General features: G+C 48.4%; 1 protein-coding gene across 1 annotated transcript; it reads left to right on the forward strand.

Annotated features, from left to right (window-relative positions):
• The first annotated feature begins 12,072 nt into the window (after positions 1 to 12,072).
• On the forward strand, positions 12,073 to 20,308 carry Ceacam19 (CEA cell adhesion molecule 19). The gene is made up of 7 exons (XM_045134555.1): positions 12,073 to 12,194; positions 14,341 to 14,709; positions 15,518 to 15,668; positions 15,892 to 15,938; positions 18,094 to 18,185; positions 19,818 to 19,871; positions 20,140 to 20,308. The coding sequence occupies exons 1-7, from the start codon at positions 12,140 to 12,142 to the stop codon at positions 20,191 to 20,193; spliced, it is 822 nt and encodes a 273-aa protein (XP_044990490.1). The 5' UTR covers positions 12,073 to 12,139; the 3' UTR covers positions 20,194 to 20,308.
• Positions 20,309 to 20,543: the final 235 nt, after the last annotated feature.

The following is a 20,543-nucleotide window of genomic DNA, read 5'->3' on the forward strand; positions in this document are numbered from 1 at the left end:
GCCAGATGGGGCCAGGCATGGTGACTCCACTGTTCCCACCCACCCTGAGGCTCTTACAGTCTTTCTGCCCCCTCTTCCACGAGGGCCCCTGAGCCCTGGCAGCCAAGATGGAGATCTGATAGTGTTGCTTTCGCTGTAGCCTCTGGCAAGTCTTTTCTGATGAGGTCTGAGTGACCACAGTGTCTGTCGCCATTTCCCAGGAACTGGTTCTCAGGCTAGGCCGTGAGCCTGGGTCCTTAGGCTGTGCAGGCAAGTGCCTTAACTGCTGAGCCGTCTCTCCAGCCCACATCAGCCCGTTTATTGAGCTGGCCTTTCTATTTCCTCTCTAGGTTTTTGTTAATTCTTTGTATATTCTAGGTATTCATCGTCTTATCAGATGGATAGCTGGCTAAAATTTTCTCCTGTTCTACAGGCTGCCTCTTGGACCTGCAGCTTCCTTTGATGTTCAAAAGCTTTGTAATTCAGCCAGGCACAGTTGCACACGACTTTAATCCCAGCACTTCTGGGCTGGAGAGATAGCTAAGCAGTTAAGACATTTGCCTTTGATGTCTGAAGACCCAGGTTCAATTCCCCAGTACCCGTGCACATGTGTCTGGAGTTTGTTTGCAGTCGCTAGAGCCCATAGCACACCCTTTCTCTCTCTCGCTCTAAATAATTAAGTAAATATAATCCCAGAATTTTGGAGGCTGAGGTAGGAGGATCACTGTGAGTTTAAGGCCAGCTTGGAACTACATAGTGAATTCCAGGTCAGCCTAGACTCTACCTTGGGGGGGCAAAGAGCTCTGTCATTTCATTAGGCCCTCTTTGTCCATGATTGGCCCTGTTTCCTGAGTGATTTAGAGTTTTAGTCAGGGATGGAGGGATGGTATAGCGGTTAAGGCATTTGCCTGCAAGGCCAAAGGACCCAGGTTCGATGTCCCAGGACCCACGTTAGCCAGATGCACAAGGGGGCGCACGCGTCTGGAGTTCGTTTGCAGTGGCTGGAGGCCCTGGCGCGCCCATTCTCTCTCCCTCTCTCTCTCTCTCTGTGTCTCTCAATCTTTCTCTCTCTCTCAAATCTTTCTCTCTCTCTCTCTCTCTCTCAATCTCTCAATCTCTCTTGCTCTCTCTCTGTCAAATAAATAAATAAATAAATAAATATATATATATATATATATTTTTAAAAATAGAGTGCTAGTCAGAACGTCTTGCCGATGCCTGCATCTTGAAGTGGTTTTCCCTACTTTTGCCTCAGTAGTTTTAGTTACACATCTCACGTTTAGGTCTGTGATCCATTTGGAGTTGCTGTGTGGTGCAGGTGGACAGGGCTGGCGTCAGCTCCGCATGTCTGGGACGAGCTGCAATGCAGACAGAGTGCAGGGGAGGAAGGGGTTTATTTCAGGCTTACAGATCCAGGGGAGGTTGCATCATCGGTGGCGGAAGGAGCCGGATCCCTTTCATGGATTCTCGCAAAGAGACACAACCACACAGCAAGCACAAACCTACAGCAACAGGACCCCCCAAAGCTCACACTTCCCTGCATACCTCAGGCTGGAACTCAGACCCACCCCCACTGACAAGCCCCCAGGTCTGCCTGCTAGGGGCAGAAACCATAAACTCAGGTTTATTATGAGAGAGTGAGAGAGAGAATTGGCATGCCAGGACCTCTAGCCACTGCAGTTGAATTTATGTGTTGCCTTGTGCATCTGGCTTATGTGGGACCTGGACAGTTGGACATGGAGTCCTTAGGCTTCCCAGGCAAGCGCCTTAACTGCTAAGCCATGTGATCTCAAGCTCTGCAAACTCACTTTTAAAGCACCTGAGTCTGTTGGGGGAACACATATTCAAACTACATGGTGAGAGATAAAGATCTAGCTCTTCAACATGCAGACAGCCAGCACCATTATCCCAGCACCATTTGTTGAAGAAATCATCTTCTCTCCAGTGTGTATTTTTGGTAAGTTTGTCAAAAAATCACGTGCCTAGAGCTGGGCACAGCAGCACATGCCGTTAGTTCCAGCACTCGGGAGGCAGAGGCAGGAGAATCGCCGTGAGTTCACGGCCTCCCTGGGACTACATAGTGAATTCCAGGTCAGCCTGGGCTAGAGTGAGACCCTACCTCAAAAAAAAAAAAAAAAAAAAAAACCCAAAAGAAGAAAAGAAAATGATCATGTGGCTGTAGTTATACATAGCTGTGGTGGTGGGTATATGTGTATTTCTAAACAAGACATCTTATAGCCAAGGCTATCTCCAAACTCATTATGTAGTTGAGGCTAGCCTTGACCTCTGGTCCTCCCACATCCACCTCCCACATACTGGGATTACAAGTATACACCATCCTGCCCAACTCAGTCAAATTTCTTTTTTTCTTTTTTTTTTGGTAGGGTCTCACTGTAGCTCAGGCTGATCTGGAATTTACTATGTAGTCTCAGGGTGGCCTTGAACTCTCGGTAATCCGCCTACCTCTGCCTCCTGAGTGCTAGGATTAAAGGTGTGCCCCACCACACCTGGCTAATATTTTATTTTATTTATTTATTTGAGAGAGAGAAAGAGAAAGAGGCAGATAGAATGGGTGCAGTGCAAATGAACTTCAGATGTATGCACCATCTTATGCATCTGGCTTACATAGGTCCTGGGGAATCAAACCTGGGTTCTTAGGCTTTGCAGGCAAGTGCCTTACCACTAAGCCATCTCTCCAGCCCAAATTTCTTTCTTTCTTTCTTTCTTTCTTTCTTTCTTTCTTTTTCTTTTTCAATATAGGGTTTCATGCTAGCCCAGGCTGACCTGGAATTCACTATGTAGTCTCAGAGTGGCTTCAAACTCTCAGTAATCCTCCTACCTCTGCCTCCCAAGTGCTGGGATTAAAGGGGACAGCCACCAGGCCCAGCAATCAAGCAAACTTTTACTGAAGCTTACATTGTGGTACAGAAATACACCTCAATTGATTATAGCCCAACACCAATGAAGAGAGAAATCATGGCACAAAAATGTTCCCTCCTCTATCCCATTAAGATCAATTACTATGGGCTGGGGAAATGGCTTAGCAGTTAAGGCATTTGCCTGCAAAGCCAAAGGACCCCAGTTTGATTCCCCAGGACCCATGTTGGCCAGATGCACCAGGGGTCACATGAGTCTAGAGTTCGTTTGCAGTGGCTGGAAGCCCTAGTGCACCCATTCTCTCTTTCTATCTGCCTCTCTCTCTCTCTCTCTCTCTCTCTTTCTCTCTCTCTCTCTAGTAAACAGATAAATAAAATATTAAAAACAAAGATTGATTACTATTCAATCTACAGCTCTCATTTTCTTAGGGTTGGTTTCACACAAATTTGTGTAAGTCTTCAACATTAGAATTCTTTTTTTTTCTTTTTTTTCTTAACAACTTCCATGATTATGAACAATATCCCGTGGTAATGCCCTCCCTCCCCCCCACTTTCCCCTTTGAAGCGCCATTCTCCATCAACATTAGAATTCTTTTTTTAAATCTTATTTTTTTCTCAATTTTTTTTTAAATTTTTTATTTATTTGAGAGCGACAGACACAGAGAGAAAGGCAGATAGAGGGAGAGAGAGAGAATGGGCGCGCCAGGGCTTCCAGCCTCTGCAAACGAACTCCAGACGCGTGCGCCCCCTTGTGCATCTGGCTAACGTGGGACCTGGGCAACCGAGCCTCGAACCGGGGTCCTTAGGCTTCACAGGCAAGCGCTTAACCGCTAAGCCATCTCTCCAGCCCTTTTTCTCAATTTTTAAAAACATTTTCCATGATTATAAAAAATATCCCATGGCAATACCCTCCCTCCCCGTACTTTCCCCTTTGAAATTCCATTCTCCATCATATCCCCTGCCCATCTCAATCAGTCTCTCTCTTATTTTGATGTCATGATCTTTCCCTCCTCTTATGAGGGTCTTGTGTAGGTAGTGTCAGGCACTGTGAGGTCATGGATGTCCGGGCCATTTTGTGTCTGGAGGGAGCAATATCAGAATTCTTAATTCTATTGATGGTGAGGTGATCAGACCTCAAGACAGCAGATATCATCTAATCTATTGGGGCGCTGTTGACGAGCAAAGCCCACCTTAAGTTGTTCCTGACAACAAAGTCACAACACTGGGTGCTGCACTCACCCAGAATCAAACTGATCAAAGCTGATTGAGCCGGGCATGGTGCCGCACACCTTTAATCCCAGCCCAGCACTTGAGAGGCAGAGGTAGGAGGATCGTTGTGAGTTCAAGGTCACCCACAGTGAATTCCAAGTCAGCTTGGAGTAGAGTGAAACCCTGCCTTGAAAAAACAGGAAAAAAAAAAAAAAAAGCTGATTGAAAGCTCCCTCAGTGAACCATTCCATTAACAGTGTGCTTAATGGCTTAGCAGTTAAGGCGTTTGCCTACAAAGCCAAAGGACCCAGGTTTGATTCCCCAGGACCCACATTAGCCAGATGCACAAGGGGGCGCATGCGTCTGAAGTTCATTTGCAGCTAGAAGCCCTGGTGTGCCCATTCTCTCTCTGTCTCTCTCTCCCTCTCTTTCTCTGTCATAAATAAAAATAAAATATTTTTTTTAAAAGTCTGGGGCCAGAGAGATGGTTTGGCAGTTAATACACTTGCCTGCAAAGCCTAAGGACTCATGTTTGACTCTCCAGGTCCCACGTAAACCAGACGCACAGTAACACAAGTGCGCAAGGTTGCGCGTGCTCACAAGGGAGCATGTGCGTCTGGAGTTCGTTTGCAGTGGCTGGAGGCCCTGGTGCACCCATTCTTTCTATCTGCCTCTATACAGCTGTCTCTTTAATTAATTAATTAATTTTTTTTTAAAAAAGTCAGAACTGAGCCAGGCATGGTGGCGCACATGCCTTTAATCCCAGCGCTTGGGAGGCAGAGGCAGGAGGATCGCCATGAGTTCGAGGCCACCCTGAGAATACACAGTGAATTCCAGGTCAGCCTGAGCTAGAGTGAGACCCAACTGTGAAAATATATATATATCCCCTCAGATCACCCCTTAAGTTGGTAAAGGCAGCCCCCATGGTTAGGAGAGCACCCCATTGCAGACAGCTTCCACAGGGCTCAGCTGCATCTAGATCTGGCAACTGTCTATGGGTCCTCCACTAATCACCCAGGAGACCCTTCTTTTTTTAAAAATTTTTTTTAAATGCATTTATTTATTTGAGAGAGAAAGAGAATGAGCACACCAGGGTCTCCATCCACTGCAAATGAACTCCAGACACATGTGCCACCTTGTCCATCTGGCTTATGTGGGTCCTGGGGACTCAAGCCTGGGTCTTTTGGTTTTGCAGGCAAGTGTCTTAACCGCTAAGTCATCTCTCCATCCCTGGAATCATTTTCTTAAGAGAACTCAACTTGTGGAAGAAAGACTAATTGCCACTGGAAACAAAACAAAACAAAACAAAACACCTATATGAAGTAGATACTGGGTTTTTAAAATAACATTAGTAGAGAATATATTCTAGAAAGTGAAGGTGACTGGATGTAAAATTCTGGCAACAATTTACTAGAAAAGTCCCAGATGGTCAGCTGAGGCCAACATCTAATAAGAATGAAAGTCTTCTCTGTGGGGAATTTTGGATAAAACTTGAGGAAATATACTGTGCATAAACCCAAGTGAATGGTTTCCACCTGTGTTGTAAAGTTTAGTATAGTAATTTTTTAAAAATTTATTTATTTTGAGGTAGGGTTTCACTCTAGTCCCAGGCTGGCCTGGAACTCACTATGTAGTCTCAGGATGGCCTTGAACTCATGGTGATCCTCCTACCTCTGCCTCCCAAGTGCTAGGATTAAAAGCATGTGCCATCATGCCAGGCCAGAGCTTTTTTTTTCTTTCCCTACATGTGCTTCAGTTTCCCAGCAAGAGTGGCATACAATACCTAGATACAGAAGATAGCATTATACAAGATATCTAACTCCTTGATAGAAAATACATAGACTTCAAGGAGCTGGAGAGATGGCTTAATGGTTAAAGCACTTGCCTACAAAGCCAAAGGACCCAGGTTCAATTCCCCAGGACCCATGTTAGCCAGATGCACAAGGAGGCACACATGTCTGGAGTTCATTTGCAGTGGCTGAAAGCCCTGGTGCGCTCATTCTCTCTCTCCCGATCTCTCTCTCTCTCCCTCTTTCTCTGTCAAATAAATAAAGATAAAATGGGACTGGAGGGGTGGCTTAGTAGTTAAGCATTTGCCTGCAAAGCCAAAGGACCCAGGTTTGATTCCCTAAGACCCACATAAGCCAGATGCACAAGGGGGTGCATGCGTCTGGAGTTCGTTTGCATTGGCTGGAAGCCCTGGCATGCCCATTCTCTCTCTGTCTTTGACATATAAATAAACAAGTAAAGATAAAATGCATACACTTTAAAATGATCACTTGATCATTATACCTAGAGCTTTCTGCAAATACAAGGTGGAGGTCAGGTACGGCATGGCCCCCAGTGTCAACATCAAGGAAGCAGCCACCGCCTTCTCTGTGTCTTCTCTTCTTGCACTTTTTCTTCATTTTCTCATGTACATTTTATTTGAGAGAGAGAAAGAGGCAGAAAGAGAGAGAGCGAATGGGCACACCAGGGCCTCCAGCCACTGCAAACGAACTCCAGACACATGTGCCCCTTGTGCATCTGGCTTACATGGGTCCTGGGGCATCGAACCAGGGTCCTTAGGTTTTGCAGGCAAACGCCTGAACTGCTAAGCCATCCGTCTAGCCCTCTTTGTTTTTCTTAACGCTGCTGCTTCTGCTGCTGCTTCTCAACAAGACTAGTAAAAACAAAACTGTAATCATTGAACATGGCGCTCTGGCAAGCAAGACGTTTAAAACTTTCAATGTTCTGGGGTGAAGAAAGTACAGTGGGTCATTTAGAACTCTGATGAGCTGACAAGATGGTCACAACTTTCCTGATCAGGTCATCATAAGAGGTCTGACTTCGGGCTGGAGAGATGGCTTGGCGGTTAAGCGCTTGCCTGTGAAGCCTAAGGACCCCGGTTCGAGGCTCGGTTCCCCAGGTCCCACGTTAGCCAGATGCACAAGGGGGCGCACGCGTCTGGAGTTTGTTTGCAGAGGCTGGAAGCCCTGGTGCGCCCATTCTCTCTCTCTCCCTCTATCTGCCTTTCTCTCTGTGTCTGTCGCTCTCAAATAAATAAATAATAAATGAACAACAAAAAAATATTTTTAAAAAAAGAGGTCTGACTTCAGCTTGTTTCAAAGCTGACATGGGAAAATTCTGGCTCTGTAGCTGGTATGGTGGCGCACACCTTTAATCCCAGCACTCAGGAGGCAGTGGTAGGAGGATCATTGAGAGTTCGAGGGCAGCCTGAGACTACGTGGTGAATTCTAGGTCAGCCTGGGCTAGAGTGAGTGAGACCCTATCTTGGAAAACTAAAATATATTGAGAAAAGAAAGAGAGAGAGAGAAAGAGAGAGGGAGGGAGGGAGGGAAGGAGGAAGGGAGGAAGGAAGGAAGGAAGGAAGGAGGAGGAGGAGGGAGGAGGAGGAGGGAGGAGGAGGAGGGAGGAGGGAAGGGGAGGGGAGGGGAGAGGAGAAAAGAGGAGAGGAAAGAAAAGGGCTGGGGAAATGGCTCAGCAGTTAAGGTGTTTGCCTGTGAAGCCTAAGGACCACGGTTTGATTCCCCAGGATTCACCTCAATCAGATGCACAAGGGGGCACATGCATCTGGACTTCCTTTCCAGTGGCTGGAGGCCCTGGTGTGTCCATTCTCTTTTTCTGTCTATCTGCCTCTTTCTCGATGTCTTTCTCAAGTAAATAGAAATTTTTTTAAAAAATGGAAAAGAGAACTCTGGTCCTGGAGTGATGTGAATACTCTAATATGTTCCATCTGATTTCATTCAACTCATCGAATATCCACAGGATTGAACAGTGTGGTGTGAATGACAGAAACTGGTATCGGGTCACAAATTCCACACTCACGAGTGACATCCTTGGCAGTAACGCCATCTTCCCTGTAGAACTGGTCCATCAGTGCCAGGTCGAGTCAGAATTGCCAGGGTTCGACCTGGCTGACTGATTACCCAACTCTCTGGAAAATCCGGTGTACAGGAACCAGCAGTGAGAATTCATACAGTGTCCAATATGCTGCTGCATTTGGGAAAACCGCATTCCGAAACTCTATTTCTTCCTGGAAATTCGGGCGTGGTTACCCTTGGTGAGAAGGCTTCACGAAATCCTTACGAGACTAAAAGAAGCTTTGAACTGAGTCAAACCCACTGTAATCCCCAGCAAGCTTCAATGGCAGAATGAGTGCTTTCAGCAAGAGGTGCCACATGTCTTCGAGATAAAACCCCTCAGGCTGGAGAGATGGCTTAGTGGTTAAGGCGTTTGCCTGCAAAGCAGAAGGACCCAGGTTCGATTCCCCAGGACCCACGTAAGCCAGATGCTCAAAGTGTAGTGCATGTGTCTGGAGTTCATTTTCAGTGGCTGGAGGCCCTGGTGCACCTCCATTCCCTATCTGCCTCTTCTCCCCCTCTCTCTTTCTCTTTCTCACAAATAAATAAATAAAAGTAAAATGGGGCTGGAGAGATGATTAGCAGTTAAGGTGCATGCCTGCGAAGCCTAAGGGCCCAGGTTTGATTCTCCAGGACCCACGTAAGACAGATGCACATGGTGGCACATGCATCTGGAGTTCATTGCCCAGGTGTGTCCATTCTCTCTCTCTCTCCCTTTCTCTCCTTCTCTCTCTGCTGCTAATAAATAAATAAAAATAAAATATATATTTTTTTTTAAATGAGGACTGGAGAGATGGCTTACCAGTTATGGCACTTGCCTGCAAAGCTAAAGGACCTCAGTTTGATTCCCCGGTACTCAGGTAAGTCAGATGCACAAGGGGCACATGCATCAGGAGTTCATTTGCAGTGTCTGGAAGCCCTGGCGTGCCCATTCTCTCTCTCTCCCTCTCTCAAATAGCTGAATAAAAATAAAGTAAAACAGAGCCAGGCATGGTGGCACACGCCTTTAATCCCAGCACTCGGGAGGCAGAGGCACGAGGATCACTGTGAGTTCAAGACCACCCTGAGACACCATAGTGAATTCCAGGTCAGCCTGGACTAGAGTGAAACTCTACCTTGAGAAAACAAAAAACAAAATAAATAAATAAATATATATATATATATATAAATGAAGTAAAATGGGTCTAGGGAGAGTTGAGGAGCTTTTTGTACTTCCAATAAAGGGAAAATGAAATTGTTTAGATAAATTGGTCAAAAGTTCTGGTTTGGGAAGAAAAAATATATGTAGTAAAAACTGGATCATCTATTACAACTAACTTTTTCAATCGTGGACTTTTTTTTTTTTTAATTTTCATTTATTTATTTATTTGAGAGCAACAGACACAGAGAGAAAGACAGATAGAGGGAGAGAGAGAGAATGGGTGCGCCAGGGCTTCCAGCCTCTGCAAACAAACTCCAGACGCGTGCGCCCCCTTGTGCATCTGGCTAACGTGGAACCTGGGGAACCGAGCCTCGAACCGGGGTCCTTAGGCTTCATAGGCAAGCACTTAACCGCTAAGCCATCTCTCCAGCCCTCAATCGTGGACTTTTAAACTTAATAAAATGCTAAGTGTCTTAATATGTAATCCTATAGGCTAATGCATCGCCCAGACTGATTATAGATGAGTTTAAGTTTTGAAAAAATGTAAAATGTATATTTAAAAAGAGGGCTGGAGGGATGGCTTAGTGGTGAAGGCACTTGCCTGCAAAACAAAAGAGCCAGGTTGGATTCCCCAGGACCCACGTAAGCCAGATGCACAAGGGGGGGCGGATGTGTCTGGATTTCATTTGCAGGGCTAGAGGCCCTGGTGTGTCCATTCTTTCTCTGTCTGCTTGTTCATCTCTCAAATAAATAATATATACATTTTATATATATATATATATATATATATAATATATATATACACACATACATACACACACACATATACACACATTATATATAGAATATATAATGATATATAAAATATATAATAATATGTAATATTATATATATATGGCTGAAGAGATGGCTTAGCGGTTAAGGTGCTGCCTCCAGACAGTGCGGCGGATGCAGGGGAGCACTTCAGATCGCTTTCTTCAGAGCAGTGAAGCCCACAGCTAGGTGGAGGCAGAACAGGGGTGGAGGACGGAACAGCACTTAGGAGGCAGAGGTAGGAGGATCACTGTGAGTTCGGGACCACCCTGACACTACATGGTGAATTCCAGGTCAGCCTGGGCTAGAGAGCAAGACTCTACTTTGAAAAACAAACAAACAAAAATAAAGAAGTGAAGGAAGGAGGGGAGAGAAGAAAGAAGAGAGGGAATGCCAGGGTTGGGGACGTGGATTAGCAGTAAAAGGCACTTGCTTGCAAAGCCTGATGACTTGGCTTCAGTTTCCCAGTATTCACATAAAGCCAGATGCACAAAGTGGCACTGGTGCCCTAATTCATTCTCATTCTCTCTCTCCCCCCACCTTGCAAATAAATAGATTTTTTGTTTGTTTGGTTTTCGAGGTAGGGTCTCACTCAAGCTCAGGCTGACCTGGATGGAATTCACTATGTAGTCTCAGGATGGCATTGAACTCATGGTGATCTTCCTACCTCTGCCTCCTGAGTGCTGGGATTAAAGGTGTGTGCCACCACGCCCAGCTCCATTTGTATTTTTTTAAATTTTGTTTATTTTTATTTATTTAGTTGAGAGCAACAGACAGAGGGAGAAAGAGAGAGAGAGAGAGAGAGAGAGAGAGGGAGGGAGAGAGAGAATGGATGCGCCAGGGCCTCCAGCCACTGCAAAGGAACTCCAGACGCGTGTGTCCCCTGGTGCATCTGGCTAACGTGGGTCCTGGGGAATCGAGCCTCGAACCGGGGTCCTTAGGCTTCACAGGTAAGTGCTTAACTGCTGAGCCATCTCTCCAGCCCCCTCCATTTGTATTTCTTAAATTGGCCAGTAAAGACATAAGTTTTGCATTTGCTTCTTTTTTTTTTTTAATTTTTTATTTATTTATTTGAGAGCGACAGACACAGGGAGAAAGACAGATAGAGGGAGAGAGAGAATGGGCGCGCCAGGGCTTCCAGCCTCTGCAAACGAACTCCAGACGCGTGCGCCCCCTTGTGCATCTGGCTAACGTGGGACCTGGGGAACCGAGCCTCGAACCGGGGTCCTTAGGCTTCACAGGCAAGCGCTTAACTACTACGCCATCTCTCCAGCCCATCAAAAAATATTTTAATAGCTGTTAATGCATCATACAATGCCCCAAGCTCTGTCCCAACAGACTTCCAACCCAGACAGATGCGGTCCCTCCCACCTCTTACCCATTCACACACAGCCTCACTCAGTCAACCACCCAGGATCTCATGGCTCCCACCAGGCACTGGGACCCAGCTGGGTAGCTGGCTCAGCCTGGTCCATCCACCCCACCCTGCCTGTCATTAGCCCCATTTCTCCAGTGACTCCAGGTCTCAGCTGCAGTATCGCCTCCTCCAGCAAGTCCACGCTGCCTCTCAGGCTAGGACAGGAACACACCTCTCCCTGACACCCACTTCCTTGGTTCGACACTGACCACATCATTGTCTGGGGATTGTCACCCCCTCAGAGACCTTAAAGTCAGGTAAGACCAGCCTTGGTCATCACAGGGGCGTTGGCACAAGGAATGGATGCTGGAATGAATGAATGAATGAATGAATGAATGAATGAATGCTTTGGACAAAGCTTGAGTGTAGAATAAACCTCCATGGATGAAACTCCACTACTCCAGGCAGACCTGCAGGTCTCCCTGAGCCTCAGTTTCCAACCTCTGTGACGTGGGATCAGCCCTGTGTGTTTGCCCCCCTGGGAGAGGTAGTGTGTGGACCAGGCCTGCCACAGAGGGGTTGCCCCACCGGGCACTGCCAGGGCTGTAGCTGTAAATGCGGGGGTTGCACAGAGTCACTCAGGAGTTGGGAAGAGGTTGGAGGGGTCAGATGAGGAGGCATGGGAGGCCCCAGGAAGTTCCCATCACCCTGGAAAACTGGTCCAACCAGTGCCTGCGCTTCCAGCTTCCACCCTTGGGTGCACCCCAGTAGAGAGAGGCCAGGAAGGGGGTGCTGGGCTTGGGGCGCGTCCCTGACATGGCATTGAGCTTCATTCTTCAGACAGCCAGGACCTTGACCTCTGGATCTCTCAGAGTCTTCAACATTTTCCAAGGACTGCAAGATGGAGATTCCCACAGGGACCCAGGGCTGCTTTCCAAAGACCCTCCTGGGGTCAGGTAAGGAGTAAACAGACTGGGGGTGGGGCGGGGGTGGGGTGGGTGAGGGAACAAGGTGGGACTCAGCCTGGAAACTGACTTCTCCTTCCAGAAGAACCAGAGGATTATTAGGGAAGATGAAAATATTAGAGCAAGATGGGGCAGGGCAGTAGAATCACATCCCTATTTTATCTATGGAAGTTTCTAGAATATCAGAACCATAGGGGCAAAAGTTTGTGTTGGGCCAGGCATGGTGGCACACGCCTTTAATCCCAGCACTTGGGAGGCAGAGGTAGGAGGATTGCCTTGAGTTCAAGGCCACCCTGAGACTACATAGTGAATTCCAGGTCAGCCTGGGCTAAAGTGAGACCCTACCTCGAAAAAAAAAAAAAAAAAGTGTGTTGGGTACTTCACTGTATACTCAGAAGGAACCTGGGGAAGCAGGCGGGTGTGGGGGCTCACCACTGTGATCCTAGCACTCAAGAGATGGGACCAGGAGAATTGCAAGTTCAAAGTCTTCCTTGCCTACATAGCTACTGAGAGGCCAGCCTGGACTATAGTGAAATCCTGCCAAAATAAAAACAAAAGCCAGGTGTGGTGGCCCATGGCTTTAATCCCAGCATTTGGGAGGCAGAGGTGGGAAGACCACCCTAAGTTCAAGGTCACCCTGAGACTACATCGTGAATTCCAAATCAGTCTGGACTAGAGTAAGACCCTACCTCAGGAAAAAGAGAGAGAGAGGAAGAAAGAAGAGAAAAGCAGAGAAGAAAGAAGAAAGAGAAAGAGAAGAAAAGGAAAGAAAAAGAAAAAGAAAAACTAAAGAAGAGCCAAGTGTGGTGGAACCTGTCTGAACTCTCATCAGTTTTGAAACTGAGGCAGGCAGATGGTGAGTTTGAGGCCAGCCTGGTCTACACAGTGTGATCTTGTCGCAAAACAAAAGGAAAGGGGGCTGGAGAGATGGCTTAGCGGTTAATGCACTTGCCTGCAAAGCCAAAGGACTCAGATTCGACTCCCCAGAACCCATGTAAGCCAGATGCACAAGAGGGCTCACATGTCTGGAGTTCTTTTGCAGTGGCTGGAGGCCCTGGCGAGCCCATTCTCTCTACCTGCCTATTTCTGTATCTCTCTCTCTCTCTCTCTCTGAAGGAAGGAAGGAAGGAACAGACGGACGGTTGCATGAGTTTGAGGCCACTGAGACTACATAGTGAATTCCAGGTCAGCCTGAGCTAGAGTGACGCCCTACCTCGAAAAACAAAACAAAACAAAACAGAAAAGGAAATTTTAGACATATCATATAATTGACAGGCTAGTTTATAAAATATAAATATGCTTTTGCCCTTCTTTTTTTTTTTTTTGAGGTAGGATCTCACTCTAGCTCAGGTTGACCCGGAATTCACTATGGAGTCTCAGGGTGGCCTCGAACTCACACGATCCTCCTACCTCTGCCTCCCAATTGCGGGATTAAAGGCGTGTACCACCATGCCCAGCTTGCTTTTGCATATTTTTATTTATTTGCAAGGAGACAGAGAGAATGGACATGCCAGGGCCTCCTGCCACTGCAAATAAACTCCAGATGCATGTGCTACTTTGTACATCTGGCTTTATGTGGGTCCTGGGAATTGGACACTGGGTCCTCAAGCTTTGTGAGCAAGTGCCTTTAACCACTGAGCCTACCTTGAAAAATCCAATAAATAAATAAATACTGGTTGAAAGAAAGAAAGAAAATGAATGAATGGAATGAATTCAGAGTCCAAGTGTTTAGGAACAGACCGTACATCATCTCAGGGCAGACAACTTTTGTTTTGTTTTGTTTTTTAAGGTAGGATCCCACTCTAGCCCAGGCTGACCTGGAATTCACTATGGAGTCTCAGGGTGGCCTCGAACTCACGGGGATCCTCCTACCTCTGCTTCCCGAGTGCTGGGATTAAAGGGGTGCACCACCACACTGGGCAAGACAAACCTTTTGAGCCAGTTGCATCATGGGAAATGTGTTCTATCGGTATCTATCTTCCTATTGCTGCCCCCAGAGCAGGTATCAGGAGTTAATCCCAGCACCATTTCCAAGGCACAGCGGTCAGGAGTCCTGCTCCGCTTGAATCTACAGAGGTTCAGGGCTTGGTTTCCACCCAATGCTCGTGACTCAGGCCTCTCCCATGATTCCTGACAGCCTTGATCTTGGTCCTCTGGCTGCTCCAGTGCTCCCAGGCAGCCCTCCACATCCAGAAGATTCCAGAACAACCTCAAAAGAACAAGGAACTTCTCCTGTCCCTACATGGTGTCCCTGACACCTTCCAAGACTTTACTTGGTACCTGGGGGAGGAGACGTCTGGAGGCACGAGGCTGTTCACATACATCCCTGGGCTACAGAGGCCCCAGAGGAACGGTAACGCCATGGGACAGCGGGACATCATCGGCTTCCCCAATGGCTCCATGCTCTTGTACCAGGCCCAACCTTCGGACAGCGGGACATACCATGTGGCCGTCACCATCAACCCCTCCTGGACCATGAAGGCCAAGGTTGAGGTCCAAGTGCCTGGTGAGTGTGAGGAGGGCGGGAAGAGGAAATGGGAAACCAATGGCCCTGAGCACTCACCAAATCCTATTGCATTTAGATGCCTCATTCGCCCGGGGACCGCGCACTGATTACACACCTACTGTGTGCCTGCCTTGGACATACCATGGAGTCTGATCAAAGGCTCAGGGATAGAGCATTTGTCTAGAGTCCACAGTGAGGGGCTGGGGGCGTGGCTCAGAGGTAGAGCACTTGTCTAGAACCCACAGTGAGGGGCTGGGGGCGTGGCTCAGAGGTAGAGCATTTGTCTAGAGTCCACAGTGAGGGGCTGGGGGCGTGGCTCAGAGGCAGAGCACTTGTCTAGATCCACAGCGAGGGGCTGGGGGCGTGGCTCAGAGGTAGAGCATTTGTCTAGAGTCCACAGTGAGGGGCTGGGGGCGTGGCTCAGAGGTAGAGCACTTGTCTAGATCCACAGTGAGGGGCTGGGGGCGTGGCTCAGAGGTAGAGCACTTGTCTAGATCCACAGTGAGGGGCTGGGGGCGTGGCTCAGAGGTAGAGCACTTGTCTAGATCCACAGTGAGGGGCTGGGGGCGTGGCTCAGAGGCAGAGCACTTGTCTAGGATCCACAGTGAGGGGCTGGGGGCGTGGCTCAGAGGTAGAGCACTTGTCTAGAACCCACAGTGAGGGGCTGGGGGCGTGGCTCAATCATAGATCTTTGGCCTTGATTGCGCTTGCCCATTACCACACCAACAAAATAAATAGTTGAAAGATAGCTAAAATGTAACAACAAGAAAAGAAAATGTTTCCTAAAGCAATCTTCTCTCATTTTCAGAAATACGAAAGGATGTGCCAGCTGCCCTTTTGACTGTGAGCCCTGGTATTCTGGCAGCAGCCATCGTGGGCGCTCTTGTTGTGGGGTCTGTGCTCATCAGCAGCCTTGCCTACCTCCTTGTGGCTCGGGGGTGGCAAGGTCGGAGAGATAAGTACGGCCCTGACCTCCCTTTCCCTCTCTCTCCCTCTATCTCTCCTTGCCCTTCATTTCTTCTGCTCCCCCTCTGGGCTCCATGACTCTTCCCCAGCCTGGGTAGGGGGTCAGGTGTTGGCGTTGGTCCAAGGCCAGAGCGCACCATCTCTGTCTTCGCTGGGTTTTTCTCCACCCACCTGAGGGTCTCATTGTCCTATTGAGCTTCCTTGTGTGCATCCCAGGATCCCGGCCACAGAGAAGCCAGAGCTGAGCCGGAATCCTGAAGCGGGTAAGCTTAGAGCCCTGGCATCTCTACCCATCCCTACTGTCTCCCTCTGAAGGGCTTCCTGGTCCCAGGTCTGTCTCAACCTCTCTGGAGGCCCTCAGACAGCCTAGAGGATGTGAGATCATTTGTGTCCAGCTGAACCTGCTTTAACACCTCCATGTCAAGGATTCCACATATATATATATATATATATATATATATATATATATATATATATATATATATATATGTATATATATATATATATATATCTTTGTTTATTTTAGAAAGAGTTTGGCGCATCAGGGCCTCAGCCACTGCAATCGAACTCCAGACGCTTGCACCACCTAATGGGCATATGCGACCTTGCAGTTGCCTTACCTTTGTGCATCTGTCTAACATGGGAGAGTCAAACATGGGTCCTTAGGCTTCGCAGGCAAGCACCTTAACTGCTAAGCCATCTCTCGGCTTAGCAGTTAAGCGCTTGCCTGTGAAGCCTAAGGACCCCGGTTTGAGGCTCGTTTCCCCAAATCCCACGTTAGCCAGATGCACAAGAGGGCGCACGCGTCTGGAGTTCATTTGCAGAGGCTGGAAGCCCTGGCGCGCCTATTCTCTCTCTCTCCTTCTATCTGCCTTTCTCTCTGTGTCTGTCGCTCTCAAATTAAAAAAAAAAATTAAAAAATATCCCATGGTAATACCCTCCCTCCCCCTACTTTGCCCCTTGAAACTCCATTCTCCCCATTTCAATCAGTCCCTCTTTTAGTTTATTTTATTTATTTTGGAGGGGGGGGGGTCGAGGTACAGTTTCACTCTGGTCCAGGCTGACATGGAATTAACTCTGTAGTCTCAAGGCCTCAGGGTGGCCTTGAACTCATGGCAATCCTCCTGCCTCTGCCTCCCAAGTGCTGGGATTAAAGGCGTGCGCCACCACATCCGGCTTTAATCTCTCTTTTATTTTGATGTCATCATCTTTTCCTCCTATTATGATGGTCTTGTGTAGGTAGTGTCAGGTACTGTGAGGTCATGGATATGCAGGCCATTTTGTGTCTGGAGGAGCACGTTGTAAGGAGTCCTACCCTTCCTTTGGCTCTTACATTCTTTCCGCCACCTCTTCCGCAATGGACCCTGAACCTTGGAAGGTGTGATAGAGATATTACAGTACTGAGCACTCCTGTCACTTCTTCCCAGCACCATGATGCCTTCTAAGTCATCCCAAGGTCACTGCCATCTGACAAAAGAGATTCTCTACCAAAAGTTTGATAAGCATAGTATATACATTTAGCCAGACAGCAGCAGACGTTACATCCCTAGGGCTCATGGCTACCCCTGCTTTAAGTTTTCAGTATCAGGGATGTATTCCCTCCCATGGAGTGAGCTTCCAGTCCAATTAGAGGGCAGTTGTTTTCCATCATGATAGACATGCCACTATTGCACCTGTTGGCTCATTTGGCCTGGCTGGCCAAATGTAAGGCTTGCAGTGTCCACCAGCCCTTTGCTTTTAGCCCAAGCTGACCTGGTATTCACTCTGTAGTATCAGGGTGGCCTTGAACTCAGGGTGATCCTCCTACCTCTGCCTCCCAAGTTCTGGGAGTCAATGCATATGTGCCATCACACCCAACTAGGATTCCACTTTTTTTTCTTTTTCTTTTTCTTTTTTTTTTTCAGTGCTGAGGACCATACCCAGAGCCTTCACTCCTGGGCTTAAAAACCCTCCATGACTTCTGGGTGTCTTGGGACTGTCCAGGCCCTTCATAAACTGAGTCTCACTGTTTCACAGTGCCATGTCTCCGTCCTCCTCCCCGAACCCGTATGTGTTAGTGTGATCTCCAGACAGACAAAACAGTTTTTACAAACGTGATCCCTGCAGGTACTCCTTCCCCTGTATCACGCTCACTTCTCCTTACTGTCTCCTCTTCCTGGAAGCCCTTTCTGACACCCAGGCTGATCCAGGCACCCCTCTCAGTTCCCACAGCCCATCCAGCCCTAGACAACTTTGGGTTGCCACTCACTGTCTGGGGGTGGGTCCATCTCCCCCAGGGGACTCTGAGTCCCTTGACTGTCTTTGTCACCACTGTATCCTCTCCACACGTTTGGACAGACGGAGGGGTTCAGAGGCCTGAGTGAGTGAACGTGGGTCTGCGGGTGCTATCTGTCAGCTGTGTTTTCCGTCCCTCCGCAGCCTCAAGCGACAACAACATTTATGAGGTTACGCCATCTCCAGGCTTCTTGGTGTCTCCCCTTAGTGACTCGAGGCCAGCGACCACAGCCACGGTGAGTCCTGTCCCCTAAAAGCTGGCTTACAACCCAGCCTCCTTCCCTGAGTGGGTGCCAGCCCACTTTAATGCACAGTTTGGAATCAATCTCTCCTTCCCTCCCTCTCCCTCTCTCTCTCTCTCTCTCTCATCAATAAATGTCTGATCACCCCGCATAGGGTACCGATAACAGACCAAAGAAATGATTTCCCCCCAAATCTAGGGGTTTACTTATAGGAGCACAGGGAATTCAAAAGCACCTGCATCGTGGAAAAGCCCACGCCAGCAATGGTGGGTGCCCTCTCAAGCAAGCCGCATCCCTGGAGAACTCGGCCCAACTTGCAGGCAGCTCCGCTGAATAGTCTCCTCTCCCCAGAAATTGTTTGCTGCTCATATGCCTTTGGAGAGAAGCCTTATGAATCTTGTGAGTTCCCTGAGTTTGAGCTTCCTCGGTGTATGAGCCTCCTTCTGGAAGCGCATGTTTCAGTTTGGAAGAAATAGCTCAGAACACCAATGCTCCACTCTTTGAAAATTGTAAACCGCAGGTGTGGTGGCGCACGCTTTTAATCCTAGCGCTCGAGAGGCCGAGGCAGGAGTATGGCTGTGAGTTCAAGGCCAGTCTGGAACTACATAGTAAATTTCATGTCAGTGAGACTCTACCTCAGAAGACAACAATAACAAAAAAAAAAAAAAAAAAAAAGGCTGGAATGATGGCTTAGCAGTTAAAGCACTTGCCTGCAAAGCCTAAGGACTCATGTTCGACTTTCCAGATCCCACGTAAACCAGATGTACACGGTGACACAGCGCAAGTTTGCACAAAGTGGCATATACATCTGGAGCTCGATTACAGTGGCTGACGCCCCGACGTGCCAATTCTCTCTCTCTCTCCCTCTCTCTCTCTCTCTCTCTCTCTCTCTCATCACTATATTTGGCTAAAATAAGTTGTTTAAATTAAATAAAAGGGGCAGGCATGGTGGCACTCGCTTTGAATCCCAGCACTCAGGAGGCAGAGGTAGGAGGATCGCCATGAGTTCAAGGCCACCCTGAGACTCCATAGTGAATTCCAGGTCAGCCTGGGCTAGAGTGAAACCCTACCTCGGAAAAACAAACGAACAATAGGCTGGGCGTGGTGGCACATGCCTTTAATCCCAGCACTCGGGAAGCAGAGGTGGTAGGATTGCCATGAGTTCAAGGCCACCCTGAGACTCCATAGTGAATTCCAGGTCAGCCTGGGCTAGAGTAGTGAGACCCTTCCTTGGAAAAGCAAAAACAACAACAACAACAAAACTATTAATGGTTGCTGGTGAGGGAGGGGAAACATTTTTCTGAGTGTTATAGCCACAGATAAATTGTTTATGGTTTGGAAAAGCTGCAAACAACGAAACAACTCTAAACTCTGGGGCTCATGAAGAAGAAAGAGGAAGGCTAAGAGCTTAGACGTCACATGTTGGGGAGAAACTAAGCATTATTGACCGACAGGGGCTGTGTATGCCCATGGTACAAGGTATATGTCGACCTACTATGGAGGTGATTCCTGCCCACAGGGGACTTCCAGTCCTGAGGAGGGATGGGTAACCCAGGCATGGCGTAACACCAGGGTCAAAAGTTGGAGGGCACTGAGGACAACCTGACCTGGGCCTTGCTCTTGCAGATCCCGGCTCCACCCGCATCCCGACCACCAGAGCCAGAGAACCATCACTACCAGGTGCGGGAGACACCATGGCGCCAGCAGGAGGGAGGGGTCAGGTGGTCAGGGGTGGGGGCCCATCCTCACCTCTTCCTCCGTTCTCTCTCCCTTTGCCAGTCTCCGTCACTCTGTGTCCGCCTCGCTCTCCTGCTCCCAGGGCTAACTCTAGGGTTGTCCCCCTCCCTGCCTAGCCTTTCCATTCTCTTCCTGGGCATGCCAGCTCCCTCTGTCTCCCCGAGCTCCAGCTCTCCCGCGCCTCGTCGTCCCTCACTTTCCTTTCCCTCAGGATCTTCTGCACCCTGACCCTGCCGCCTACTGCCAGTTGGTGACAACGTCCTGAGAGGCTCTGAACCGTCCCTGAAGGGCCTCACACCGGAGACACGCAGGATTAAGACTGTCATGACGTGGCGAGGTGGGCTGGGCCGCAGACTCAGTATTTCATGGGACAAGTGTCCCTAGGATATTGGACGTCGACAAGCCCAGCTCCCCAATGTCCACCAGCCCTTCAGTCTGTGCCTTTGCCACCCACTGTCCATCTACCTAAAAGGCCGAGTCCAGCCTCCTCCAGGCCAGAACCTACCGTCCAGCTACTGGGAGGGTAAGAAAATAACATCAAGTCAGCCTCACTGCTACCTATTCAGCATCCCAGTGTGATTGCATCAGTCACCCGGAGCCCCTCGACCCAGGACA

Source organism: Jaculus jaculus, chromosome 14, assembly GCF_020740685.1.
Source record: "Jaculus jaculus isolate mJacJac1 chromosome 14, mJacJac1.mat.Y.cur, whole genome shotgun sequence".
NCBI classification, from domain to species: Eukaryota; Metazoa; Chordata; class Mammalia; order Rodentia; family Dipodidae; genus Jaculus; species Jaculus jaculus.

What these genes read in the sequence shown, in the direction of transcription:
- Ceacam19 (XM_045134555.1), top strand. Translation starts at nt 12,140, where the DNA reads ATGGAGATTCCCACAGGGACCCAGGGCTGCTTTCCAAAGACCCTCCTG. An exon ending in AAAGACCCTCCTGGGGTCAG is followed by an intron (nt 12,195 to 14,340) that starts GTAAGGAGTAAA and finishes GATTCCTGACAG; the next exon opens with CCTTGATCTTGGTCCTCTGG. An exon ending in GGCCAGCGACCACAGCCACG is followed by an intron (nt 18,186 to 19,817) that starts GTGAGTCCTGTC and finishes TTGCTCTTGCAG; the next exon opens with ATCCCGGCTCCACCCGCATC.